The sequence below is a fragment of the Ascaphus truei genome, chromosome 4, assembly GCF_040206685.1.
Source record: "Ascaphus truei isolate aAscTru1 chromosome 4, aAscTru1.hap1, whole genome shotgun sequence".
In the NCBI taxonomy this organism is placed as follows: domain Eukaryota; kingdom Metazoa; phylum Chordata; class Amphibia; order Anura; family Ascaphidae; genus Ascaphus; species Ascaphus truei.
The window spans coordinates 227,122,381-227,136,073 of NC_134486.1; the positions used below are offsets into that span (position 1 = coordinate 227,122,381).

The 13,693-nt window shown below is 43.6% G+C and overlaps 1 protein-coding gene across 1 annotated transcript in view; it reads left to right on the plus strand.

The window, feature by feature from the left end:
* Nucleotides 1-13,693, plus strand: part of NOX3 (NADPH oxidase 3) — a 131,575-nt gene that overhangs the window by 86,746 nt on the left and 31,136 nt on the right. Inside the window, exons 9-12 of the mRNA XM_075596960.1 lie at nt 2,154-2,407; nt 8,126-8,288; nt 9,112-9,258; nt 10,412-10,536. Coding sequence (XP_075453075.1) covers nt 2,154-2,407; nt 8,126-8,288; nt 9,112-9,258; nt 10,412-10,536 — 689 coding nt within the window. The remainder of the gene's footprint in view (nt 1-2,153; nt 2,408-8,125; nt 8,289-9,111; nt 9,259-10,411; nt 10,537-13,693) is intronic.

Genomic DNA, 13,693 nt, shown 5'->3' on the forward strand with positions numbered 1-13,693 from the left:
AAAAAAAAAGCAGCGGGCCGCCGCGTTTTAAAAAAACCCGCGGAGAAAGCCACAGGAGGCTAAAGGCGGCCGCCACTGTACAGATGTGAATGGTTTAAAGGCACACATACTGTATGTGTAAGTCGATGGGATGTGCAATCCAAACCGGAACACCCGCAACGTCCACGATATCCTGCCGGGCTCCTTACACCAGTCTCTGTTGCCTTCCCTCGGCAAATGAAGCCTTCCTGCTTCCACATCACGTGTCCAGTGAGGGAAGCACGCTAAGTGATCCTTGTGTCATCCGGGGGTTGGGCTTAGGCTGATAGTATTCACACCCTGGAAGACATGTGCCAGCTACGAATTATCCAACCAGATTCACAGCATACAAGCCATAGGAGAGACAGCCCTATGCGTTTCAAGGATACTATCCTCTTCGTCAGGGTCGCTGTGTCTCTATGGCTGCTGGATGAGCTTTAAATAGGGATGTACAATCCCTGTCCACCGATGGCAACAGTATGTTTTTTTCCCAATCATAATTGTTGTTCAAAAGTGATGCTGCATATAATAGCATCATACATAAAATATCAATAGGTCCTACTCTTAAATGCACTATGTAAAGGACCATAATGAAGGAGAACTACATATAACGAATAAATATATTGATAAATATATGTACACTGGCGACACACTTTATTCGAGCTCGGCTAGTCCCACGAATTCGGGTATACCCGGGTGTATTGAGGTTGTCAGAGGTGAGGAGCGGCGCATTCCAGGTATCTGCCAGGTACATACTGGGTATTTGCTCGAATAAAGTGTGTCGGTGCAGTATAGATGTTTAAAAATTATATATTTTATAATGTATGATTGATAAATATATAAGAAAATAGATGAAGGATGTTTAAAATAAGCCAAGAAGTGGAATAAACTGGGCATAAATATATCTGAATAAGATATATACATTTTAAAATATTGCCATTAATAATTAATGGAATTGAATACAGTATGTTTAAAAAACTATTTGAAATAATAAAATGTATGAATGATTAAACATTGATTAAAAATTGTATAAATCAAACAACAATTCCAACATTCATATTTCAACAAAATTAATTTCAGTTTTGATACATTATCTCTCTATATTTACTTGTGAAGCATAAAGCTATTAAACAATAGGAAAAAAACAAAACCACATGATGAAGGCATGTAAACTAGCCTGTCGTATAAATAGCAAGCTCCTTAAAATATATATATGTATAGCCCTGGTAGGTTTGGGCTATTATTTTGCCCTCCTCCTGTGAAACAATCCCTGGTAAGGGCAGGTTCGCCAGGAGTAATTATGAGTTTTCCCCACACACTGTAGTTCAGTGAGTCAGAGAAGGTAGTACTTAGGCCTTGTGTCAATCAGAGACATGGGGTGGGTCTACTGGATCTGTACTAAATGAACTGCCACTTCCTGATTGAGGGAGTTCCTCTCCACCTTTGAGAGAGGATAGTCTATTCCAGCAAGCTGCCAGGGCTCTGGTACGCTTGTGGCCCTCCCTCTGGGAGAGGGGAGAGATATTCCTCTTACTCCACAAGGGAGTAAGAGAAGAGCAAGGACAGCTCCTAGGGCCCTGACTAGGAGTGGTGTCCAGGGACATCCTAAAGGTGACAACCTCTGAGCGCTATGTGCTGTGACATAGACTGTGCTGAATCAAGAAGGACCAATAAAGACCATCTGCTTTTATCTATACCTCCTGCCTGAGAGTGGACTATATTGGGAGGAGGGGAATATAACTCTTTTGCAGATACTTCACCCCATACTACTGGGGGCTGCACTAGATGGAGGCGCTGCACCAGTAATAAGAATTCGGGCACAGCCCCTGAAGCCTGTCCTGTTATGCCCCATGTCATCGCGGGAGACTCGGGTCCCCCTGTTACCAGCAGTTATGCACCAACAAGAGCGATGTAACCAGAGTGATAATTCCCTTAGGAGACCCGCTGTGAGATTGGGTAGGGGAAACAGGATTACATATACCTTAAGGGAGAATTATTACTGTAGAATTATTATCACAGAGGGTTGCATATTGGTTCCATCATTGCTTATTTTATTTATTTTTTTTATTTGATGTGCCGTCAATAAAAGTGAATGATTTGATGATTATAGAACATTAATATATCTTGTTGTTTAGATGGTCACCCATTCATCTGGAGTTATAGAACTACAAATGAAGAAACGTGGTTTTCAAATGGAGCCAGGCCAGTATGTTTTCCTTCAGTGCCCTGCAGTATCACAATTAGAGTGGCATCCATTTACACTTACTTCAGCACCAGAGGAGCAGTTTTTCAGTGTACATGTGAGTTCAGTTGGAGATTGGACAGAAGGACTCTTCAAAGCTTGTGGAGCAGATACAAACCTGTTTTTGGAGCCCTGGCAGTTGCCAAGGTATGATGTCTTTGCAGCCCGCAATGTAACATATTTATTGTATAGCTCCATATTAGCCGAGAATACATTTTCATTTAACATCACCGGGTTTATCATGTACTCCTTCCAAATACTCTGATTTTCTTTGACAGCTCTCAGTGAAATGCTGGGCCGGTCAAAAGTAAACAAATCTTTAAAATGTTCAATTAATTCATAATGTATGTGAGATTAAACATTTTGAACATAAAATTGTTATTATTTGGGTATTCTTTTTTTTTTTACACATAGATAACATAATATTGTTAACATTTACAGGGCCGCCAACAGAAATTTTTGGACCCTTGACCGATTTCAAGAATGGCGCCCTGAAAATGTAATGATATAATCACATTTGGTCGTCTTTGCCCTGTCATGTCTCTCTTCCCCCCTCCTCACCCTGCATGTCTTTCTCTCTCCTTTTCCCCTAGTTTCTTCTTCAATGCCTTTTTCTTCTTTCTTTCCCAAATATTTCTCAATTTGTTTTGCCCCTTATCTTTGTTACTTCAGATGTCTCTCTTTATCTTCCCCCCATGACGCTCTCTTATGTTCCTCTTCACATAATTCTCTTAAACCTTGATGTTTCTTTACCCCCCCCCCCCCCAGCATGTCTTTTTCTTTCCTCTCCGCAAGCAAGTTTTTCTCTCCCCTCTCCCCTCTCCCCCCAGGATGTCTTTCTCCTCTCACGCCAGCATGTCTTTCTCTCTCCTCTCCCGCCAGCGTGCCTTTCTCTCTCCTCTCCCGCCAGCATGTCTTTCCCTTTCTTCTTCCCCCTGCATGTCTTTACCTCTTTTACCCCCCCTTGATGTCTTTCTCTCTCCTCTCCCCCAAGCACGTATTTTTCTCTCCTCTCCCCCAGCATGTCTTTCTCTCACCTCTCCCCCAGCATGTCTTTCCCACTCCTCTCCCCCCAGCACATCTTTCTCCTTCCTCTTCCCCAGCATGTCTTTCTGTCTCTTCTCCCCCAGCATGTCTTTCTCCTTCCTCTTCCCCCAGCATATCTTTCTCTCATCTCTCCCCCAGGATGTCTTTTTCTCTCCTCTTCCCCAGCACATCTTGCTCTCTCTTCTCCCCCAGCATGTCTTTCCCACTCCTCTCCCCCCAGCACATCTTTCTCTCTCCTCTCCCCCAGCATATCTTTCTCTCACCTCTCCCCCAGCATGTCTTTCTCTCACCTCTCCCCCAGCATGTCTTTCTCTCACCTCTCCCCCAGCATGTCTTTCTCACTCCTCTCCTCCCAGCATATCTTTCTCTCACCTCTCCCCCAGCACGTCTTTCTCTCACCTCTCCCCCAGCACGTCTTTCTCTCACCTCTCCCCCGAGCATGTCTTTCCCACTCCTCTCCCCCCAGCATGTCTTTCTCTCACCTCTCCCCCCAGCATGTCTTTCTCTCACCTCTCCCCCAGCATGTCTTTCTCTCACCTCTCCCCCAGCATGTCTTTCTCTCACTTCTCCCCCAGCATGTCTTTCTCTCACCTCTCCCCCCAGCATGTCTTTCTCTCACCTCTCCCCCAGCATGTCTTTCTCTCACCTCTCCCCCAGCATGTCTTTCTCTCACCTCTCCCCCAGCACGTCTTTCTCCTTCCTCTCCCCCAGCATGTCTTTCTGTCTCTTCTCCCCCAGCACGTCTTTCTCCTTCCTCTTCCCCAGCATGTCTTTCCCACTCCTCTCCCCCCAGCATATCTTTCTCTCACCTCTCCCCCAGTATGTCTTTCCCACTCCTCTCCCCCCAGCATATCTTTCTCTCACCTCTCCCCCAGCATATCTTTCTCTCACCTCTCCCCCAGGATGTCTTTTTCTCTCCTCTCCCCCCAGCACATCTTTCTCTCTCTTCTTCCCCAGCATGTCTTTCTCTCTCCTCTCCCCCAGCATGTCTTTCCCACTCCTCTCCCCCCAGCATATCTTTCTCTCACCTCTCCCCCAGCATATCTTTCTCTCACCTCTCCCCCAGCATATCTTTCTCTCACCTCTCCCCCAGCACGTCTTTCTCTCACCTCTCCCCCAGCACGTCTTTCTCTCACCTCTCCCCCGAGCATGTCTTTCCCACTCCTCTCCCCCCAGCATGTCTTTCTCTCACCTCTCCCCCAGCATGTCTTTCTCTCACCTCTCCCCCAGCATGTCTTTCTCTCACCTCTCCCCCAGCATGTCTTTCTCTCACCTCTCCCCCAGCATGTCTTTCTCTCACCTCTCCCCCAGCATGTCTTTCTCTCACCTCTCCCCCAGCATGTCTTTCTCTCACCTCTCCCCCAGCATGTCTTTCTCTCACCTCTCCCCCAGCATGTCTTTCTCTCTCCTCTCCCCCAGCATGTCTTTCCCACTCCTCTCCCCCAGCATATCTTTCTCTCACCTCTCCCCCAGCATGTCTTTCCCACTCCTCTCCCCCCAGCATATCTTTCTCTCACCTCTCCCCCAGCACGTCTTTCTCCTTCCTCTTCCCCAGCATGTCTTTCTGTCTCTTCTCCCCCAGCATGTCTTTCCCACTCCTCTCCCCCAGCATATCTTTCTCTCACCTCTCCCCCAGCATGTCTTTCCCACTCCTCTCCCCCCAGCATATCTTTCTCTCACCTCTCCCCCAGCACATCTTACTCCTTCCTCTTCCCCAGCATGTCTTCCTCTCCCCCCAGCATGTTTTTTTCTATCACCTCCCAGAATGTCTCTCATCAGGTCTTTTTTTTCCCTCTTATGTGTTTCTCTTTTCTCCTTTATTTTCTTTATTCTTTTTCTCTTCTTTTCTACATCTTCTTCCATTTCTTGTCTATTTTTTCTCTCACCTTTATCAGCTTAGATCATGCTGCAGCTTCAGCCCTGCAGAAACTCAACAGAGGAAGGCATTTCCCCTCTCTGTGCTTCCTGCATTTTAAGGGGCCCCCTGCAGAGAACTGAAGTGCTGGCAGGGGGCCGGGCCCTTAAATCTACAGGGCCTATGTTCCCTCTTGTCGGCGGCCCTGTTATATGAGATGGGAGTATTTGCACGCAGTCCAAAGGGAGCATGTAGGAGAAAAAACACCACAAACAAATCTAAGTGCAGATGATAGTGAATGGTGTAGCACAGGCCTGCACAACTTACGGCCCGCGGGCCACATGCGGCCCGCCTGGCCTATCTCTCTGGGGCCGCGATGAGATTAAAAACTTTAAAAAAAAAAAAAAACTTTAAAAAAAAAAAACTTAAAAAAAAAAAAAAATGGCGGCAATTCCCCGCGGTCCCAGTGCGAATGCGCAGGGCCTGCTCCCCCTCCCTACTCCCTCCCCCCCGCTCGCAACGTGGGACGGAGGGGAAAGTCACAGCCTGCTGAGCTCTTCTGCGGCCGCTCCCCCCCCTGATCCCAACGTGGATATGTGCAGGGGGGTGATGTAAGGTGCATTGAGGTGAGGTGCAGGGGGGGTGAGGTGATGTGCATTGAGGTGAGGTGCATTGAGGTGGTGAGGTGCAGGGGGGTGAGGTGCAGGGGGGTGAGGTGCAGGGGGGTGAGGTGCAGGGGGGTGAGGTGCAGGGGGGTGAGGTGCAGGGGGGTGATTGGAGGTGCAAAGGGGTGATTGGAGGTGCAAGGGGGTGATTGGAGGTGCAGGGGGGGTGGTTGGAGGTGTAGGGGGGGTGGTTGGAGGTGTAGGGGGGGTGATTGGAGGTGATTGGAGGTGCAGGGGGGGTGATTGGAGGTGCAGGGGGGGGTGATTGGAGGTGCAGGGGGGTGATTGGAGGTTCAGAGGGGGTTGTTGGAGGTTCAGGGGGGGTCATTGGAGGTGCAGGGGGGTCATTGGAGGTGCAGGGGGTTCATTGGAGGTGCAGGGGAGGGTGGTGGAAGGTGCAGGGGTGGGAGGTGCAGGGGAGGGTGGTGAGAGGTGCAGGGGGGTGATTGGAGGTACAGGGGGGAGAGTTATGTGAGGTGCAGGGGGGGAGAGTTATGTGAGGTGCAGGGGGGGAGAGTGATGTGAGGTGCAGGGGGGGAGAGTGATGTGAGGTGCACGGGGGGAGAGTGATGTGAGGTGCAGGGGGGGAGAGTGATGTGAGGTGCAGGGGGGAGAGTGATGTGAGGTGCAGGGGGGAGAGTGATGTGAGGTGCAGGGGGGGAGAAGGATGTGAGGTGCAGGGGTGTGGGATGTTTGTGGTGTGCAGGGGGGTATTGTGTGTTTGATGTGGAGAGGGAGTATTATGTGTGTGGGTGAGGGGGAGAGATGGGGGTATGAGAGATAGATGGGGAGTATTGCAAAGGTTGATAGTGAGGGGTTCTGGGGGAGATATATGAGGATGATGATGAGAGTTGCTGGAGGAGAGATGATGATGGTGATGATTTTACCCGTGCGGCCCAAATTTTTTTTCCTTGGAGCAGTTCGGCCCTTCTCGCTTTACGAATTGTGCAGGCCTGGTGTAGCAGCTTGAATCTTGGCTCTTATGTGCAGCCTACTCACAAGATGTCAATAGTATTAAAGCGACTACAAAACTGTGGCAATATTGTGTCTTTATACCAGGTCAGGATGTACATCTGATGAAAGTGTCCTCAGACAGGGGTATCAGGTGAGATGAACCTCAGCAGTATAAAAGAAAAATACCCATAGCACAGATCAATACAATAAAAAATGCTTATGTTAAGAAAATAGAAATTTGCACTTACAATAATGCAAAATGAAGAAGGCACGTAACACTGTCATGTTTTACAGTACCATTACATAATGTTGAGGGTAACCCCACTTTAAAAGCTCTAATGAAGCCAATAAATCCGGATCGTGGAGGGTTCTCGAGAGTGACGGGGCGTTCGAGCAGAGGTTAAAGCGGTGAGCGGCAGTATCCAGTGGCGCATGCCAACACACATGACAGTGTTACGTGCCTTTTTAATTTAGCATTATTGTAAGTGCAAATTTCTATTTTCTTAACATTACATTTTTTTATTGTATTGATCTGTGCTATGGGTATTTTTCTTTTATACTGCTGAGGTTCATCTCGCCTGATACCCCTGTCTGAGGACACTTTCATCAGATGTACATCCTGACCTGGTATAAAGACACAATATTGCCACAGCTTTGGAGTCGCTTTAATACTATTGACATCTTGTGAGTAAGCTGCCTATAAGAGCCAAGATTCAAGCTGCTACACCATTTTTAGCACTATCATCTGCACTTAGATTTGTTTGTGTTGTTTTTCTCCAATATGCTCCCCCTGGACTGCGCACAAACAGTTCTACTTCTGGGACCTGTGAAGACAGGCCCTACCAGAGGGTTTCTGAGCAGGGAGTGACAGATTTATATATAACACTTATATTTTACATGCACATTTATTTCTCACAATATTGTATTGTATTCACTTTGTCACTTTAAGAATAGTCAACACTTTTTGTGTAAAGCGCCTTTGAGATTACTTTCACGTATTGATATATGAGATGGGAGAGCATCACAGAAGTGAGAGTGAGTTGCTTCGCTCAACTCTTTACAGTACTTCAAACAATATTATGCCTGCCCATCTCATCATATACAGATGAAGTGCTCCATTCCTTCTTATTCCCCTTGCGGCTCCCGCACAAGAACACCTCGCCCCCTCCCCCCCCCCCCCCACCTGCGCTGCGTGCATGGTAAGTGTGCTCGTGCTTCACCTGGCTTTTTACAAGCATTACAATACACTAGTCTTGGGGCATGTAAATTATTGTCACTCACTGTAAACCCTGCTCTGTTATCTTTATGCTGATTTATAATTTTTAATATCTATTATTAATCTAGGCTTGCTGTAGATGGACCATATGGATCATCAACTACTAACGTATTTCACTATCAAGTTAGTGTTTGCATTGCAGCTGGAATAGGAGTTACACCATTTGCAGCAGTGCTAAAATCTATTTGGTACAAGTATTGTGATCCAAATATGCAGATGAAGTTGGAAAAGGTAAGAGTAAATAGTTCACATGAAAGATTTAAAAACAGCTGGTTTGGAAGGGAATAACAAGAATATAGGAGATATTGTGAATGTGCCACTTGTTTTAAGTGCCTTTACAACATTTCTAAGATGTGTAATAATTAATAGTTGCTCCATGTTTTAGATTATGTTTTAAATACTTCTCAGTTCTCCGTTTCGAAATACTCAAATATGCTTTTGAACAACAATATATTGCCTAATTTATAATAAAACAAGAAGGTAATTATTCACAGATACATTTATTTTCTTATTTCTGCTTACGGTCCCAAACATAGGGCCATATTTACTAAGAGGTGTTATTCTATAAGTGAATAGGCCATAAGGAGCCTTCAAGCACTGGAAGGTGTCTTATGAATTAGCACCACTTAGTAAACAGGGACCCTAATATTTGACAGTGTTTTTTAGACCCCATAGTGGCTGTTCCTTGCCAAGCCATTATTCGTGTACATGTTTTTGCCATCATGTTTCAGTCATTTATACTAGACAATTAATATTATACATGTGCATACTATGACATTTTATTTTTGCAGATACGTGGTAAGACCTATTTTAAGACTTCTTATCCAGTGGAAAATCCACTTAGTCAGGTTTCATTTTATTAACTCCATCACACTATGTACAGTAGTAGTTATGGAGATGCAATTGTTCCTCCCCAGAAACCAGCAGAGTAGAGCTCATGAATGCAGGTGTACAGTACGTCTTTATCCTCCATTAGAAAAGTGCAGGGAGACAAATTTGATCTAATCAAAGCAATAAGAAAGAACTGACAGAAGAAAATCTATATATATATTAGGTATATTTCTACTGGATCTGTCGGGATACTCGTTCCTTTGAATGGTTTGCTGATCTGCTCAGCTCCTTAGAAGTACAGATGGCGGAGAGAGGCAAAAGTCATTTTCTGAGTTACCACCTTTTCCTGACTGGCTGGGATGACAATCAGGTAGAGTACACACTGAAATAAAACTATTTTGCTATTAGAAGAAAACATATTACAACAAAAAAAAGACTATTAACATTTATTTAACACTAAAACAGAATATGATACATATTTTTTTCATTTGAAATATTTCTGACACATTTCTACTATAAAAGTATTCATTCAAGAAATTACTTTGTCCATGACTTTTCTGCTAAACTGTACAAAACAAGTGGATACATCTATGATGTAGAGGAGTGAGTAAATAGGGACCTAGACTGACAAACTGCACCACATTGTAGCTATAAGGTACGTACTATTGTCACTTGTGATACAGCCTTTGTGAAGTAATGTGGAGGATGACCTATAACTGGTGATATTTCTAGCCACATGGTGAAATGGCTAGTAATTTTGCACACAAAGTATAATGATCAAACTTATGGCACATTATGCCGTGTCAACTTTTAAAATGATTTCAATTAATCGTAAAAATGAATTTGAACATGGATACCTAGAAGTTACTCAAGGTAATAATTAAACTAGGCAATTTCTTATGTCCCCAACTGGTTTATGTGGTCCATTAGATGTCTTCATTTTCACCAACATCACATACTTGCATTAGCTAACTTACAACTCAAATAATTCAAGTAACAAGTTAGGAACACATTTCCAACCAAACTAAATGTAATTATATTTAAAGAGCTCTGATTGACAAAGTCTGGTGGCTGTAAAACGGGTGCTACTGTAACAATTTGCACCATATGTATAAAATAAAAAATATCCTGTTGCTCTTTATTGGTTCATTTTCTTTGATAAACATGGGGCTGTTTGTTGCACCCTATATGCCCTATTTTTGATAATTACCCCCCATAGCATATACCGTATATGATTAGCAATATTTATAGTCTAATGCCAACATGATGCTTGGGGAAAAAAAGAAAACAAAATAAATTGATTTAGATCAAAGTAACTACACTACTGTACAAAAAAAATTTGCATCTCACTTTTATGAGCTACTCTTGTGTAACTGTGTGAAAACACATAGGTGTTGTTTCTACACACAGCCAATGGTACTGGTTCCATTTGTAAAGCTTTCAATCTGTGGATTAGGTTAATTGACTTCTCGTGTCAAGAAATGCATATAGTATTAATCTTCGTTTTCATAATTTTTTTACAGGCTGCACATATAGCATTGCATTATGATGGTGATTTGGATGTGATTACTGGTTTAAGACAGAAAACGCTCTATGGGAGGCCCAACTGGCACAAAGAGTTTAGACACATAGCTGACAATCATCCAAGGTAAACCCCATTGTCTTTTCAGAGCACAAGCTGAAATAAGATTGAACAGACACAGGCAACAAGGTTCTTTAGTGTGACCTCTTGGGAAAATATGTCTGTGGGGTTAACCTTTAAACATAACAATAGCATCTAATATTTGTAGGCTTTTCTAAATCACCTGGCTACAATCCAGTTAAAATGAAAAACGAAAACAATGGACATTATTTTCCTTTTTTTTAATGCCGTATACCCCTGGTTCCCCCCTCCAGTCCCCAAGAACTGAAGAACAGATCCGATTTTAAGGATTTCCCTACTTGAGCACATGCATGTGGCTCAATCAGTGGATCAGTCATTTTGACTGAACCCCCTGTGCTGAAGCAGGGATATCTTTAGAACCTGACTTTTGGATTCTTGAGGACTGGAGTTGGGGAAGTACTGTCATATACAATAGGCAAATACCTGTATATACAAAATAGCTGCACTAGAGTTCATTAGAATAAGCTTAACATCATGTTATTTCATGATAACGCTATGTTATCTTGAAAAAACTTGATATTGATTGAGATGATTTTACTCCCATCCTGATAATGAAATAAAGCATTTTTTTTTAAAACAATATTTTTATTGCGTTTTCAAGCAGAAGTATACAGAAAGTAAAACATTCAAAAGTAAGTGTTGGTGGGGGCGGGGGGAGTACATAAAAAAAAGTGTTAGGGAAGGGAGGGGGGGGTGTGAGACAGCAACCTGGTGAGTCGACAATTCTTGATACTTTAAACAGTTTTGAGGTCGACTGGTGGGAGTGAGTAACATATGAGAGTTTATTTAACAGGAGTGGGAAAACCAGTCTGAGGGCCCCAGAAGGATACTAAAAGGACATAATAGATATTCTGTGGGTGGGTGATGGGGGAAAAAACTAAACTTTCTACGAGAAGAGTGAAATAAAGCATTTTAAGGAGAAGAGAGGGAAATTGCACAGGGAAATAACACTTTGTTATTTAATGTATACCTTAATGGGGTGTTACTACCATCCAGAGACTAAAATAGGGCATTTGTGTATTACTTTTGCCCTATTTCAGTGTCAGGATGGGAGTAATAGGTTCAGGTACTGATGCAGCGGCCGTTATTCGAACACTTCACGTGTCATGTACATCAGAATCCCGATTTGAAACCGCGGGACGAATTCCAGCCTACCCGCACTAAGATGCGAGCGCGGCGAGTGCAGAAAAACGAATTTTAGTGTTCTGGTTGTTGTCCATTTTATTGCAAACGAAGAAACAGAATCCATGAAATTCAAACAAAACATCCGCGATAAGCGCGGGAGCCTGGGGCGATTGGCCGCGTTCATGCTGCGTGGGGAACAGCAGAGAACTCAAAATCGGCGCCGTGATGTGTTCGAATAACGGCCGCTGCATCAGTATGGCTTAAATAACGCGATGTTGTTTCCCTGCATTAATTTGAACGGAGCTTAATAAATATTGTATGCTTATGATAACGTCCCGTTTGCATATACTTTGCATCTCATATTCACTAATGCCCGTTATTTATAACTATGATTTTAACATGACATTAACCGCTGTCTCTCTTGAAGTTTCTTTTGTGATTACGACATTACCATTACATAATGTTGAGGGTAACGTCACTTTAAAAGCTCTAATGAAGCCCATGAATCTGGGCGTTAGTCAGTCTGGCAGGTCACTGCTGTTTTGTCATATGTTCTTGCTAGAGTGGGTGAGAAATAACATTTAATTGCATGCATTATCTTTACTGCATGAACATGAATACATTAAGCCTCAAATAATAATTTGACATCTTTATTTTTTTTAAGAACTTGGCACATAGCTATCATTATCACATAATATTGTATTATATTGTTATGCTAGACAAATAATATGGCTAATGTGGCTGTCATGGTAACATATAATTGCATTTCATCATTAGCTTTCCATCTGATAACCCAGATGTTCAGAAACTCTGGTCTGCCATAATACTTCTATGTAATCATGGAATTGAGGTCCATTCCTGGTTCAGAAGTCTCAGTTTTCACCACTGAAGGGTACAACTTATAATAACCACAATGATCTAAAGCACGGGTGCTCAACTTCAGTCCTCAAGCACCCCCTCCCCCCCACAATTCTGTTTTTCAGATATATCCCAGCTTCAGCACAGGTGGCTCTGTCAGAGGAACTGATTGAGCCACCTGTGCTGAAGCTGGGATATCCTGAAAACATGACCTGCTGGGGATGGAGGGGAGGAGGAGGTGGCTTGAGGACTGGAGTTAAGCACCCCTGCTCTAAAGAACAGATGTTGAAGGGAAAAAAATGGACTAGAGTGAAAACATTATGAAGACATGGATTTAGATTGTCAATACTGGTCCAAAGGCAGTGTGTCCCTTATATTGGTTTATTTAGGATTCAAGTGCCTCACATTTAAATTAGTAAAATAGCAGAGGATACATTTAAAATTAGAATGGGGGGGGGGGGAGGTGCTGAGGGAGAGACTTTGTTTTCTTGCTTTGTGTGAATGCAGTTGTATTGTATTGTATTTCTTTATTTATATAGCGCCAAAAGTGTACTCAGCGCTTCACAAAGAATACAGTACAGGGAATTATAATTATACAAAAAGTGCAGCAAAATCAGACAATAGTAAAGGAAATCCCTGCCCCGAAGAGCTTACAATCTAAGAGGTTTAATGGGAAACTTGCAGAGACAGTAGGTGAGGGAGTAAGTGCTGTAGATGGCAGTGCTTGGTCACAATGTGTGGTAGGAGTGACTGAGTGTGGGACAATAGCCATGGGTGCAGGCTATTGGGATACTTGATTTGTGGGGTGAGATTTAAGGCTGGTCAGTATTAAATGAAAAGGTTAACACCATTTACAAGGGAAAGAGATGACAGGGACGCATGAGTGAGATCAGGTGTGTATGTCTGACTTCAGGTTATGGGGAGATCCCCAGCAGTGGGAAGGACTAGATAGGGGATGTGAATAGAGGATTTGTGTGGGTGTTTTTTATTGAGGGCTGTAGAAGTTGTTGGGAAAGGGGTGTATAAATAATAGTGCAGTGGGGAGTGGGGAAGTTGGAGAGAACAGAGACATTCACAAAGGAGTGAGGAAACAGTAAACAGAAAAAGCAGTAGGGAGGGCATAGTAAGATGCAGGAGGAGAGACTTCACAGGTAATGGA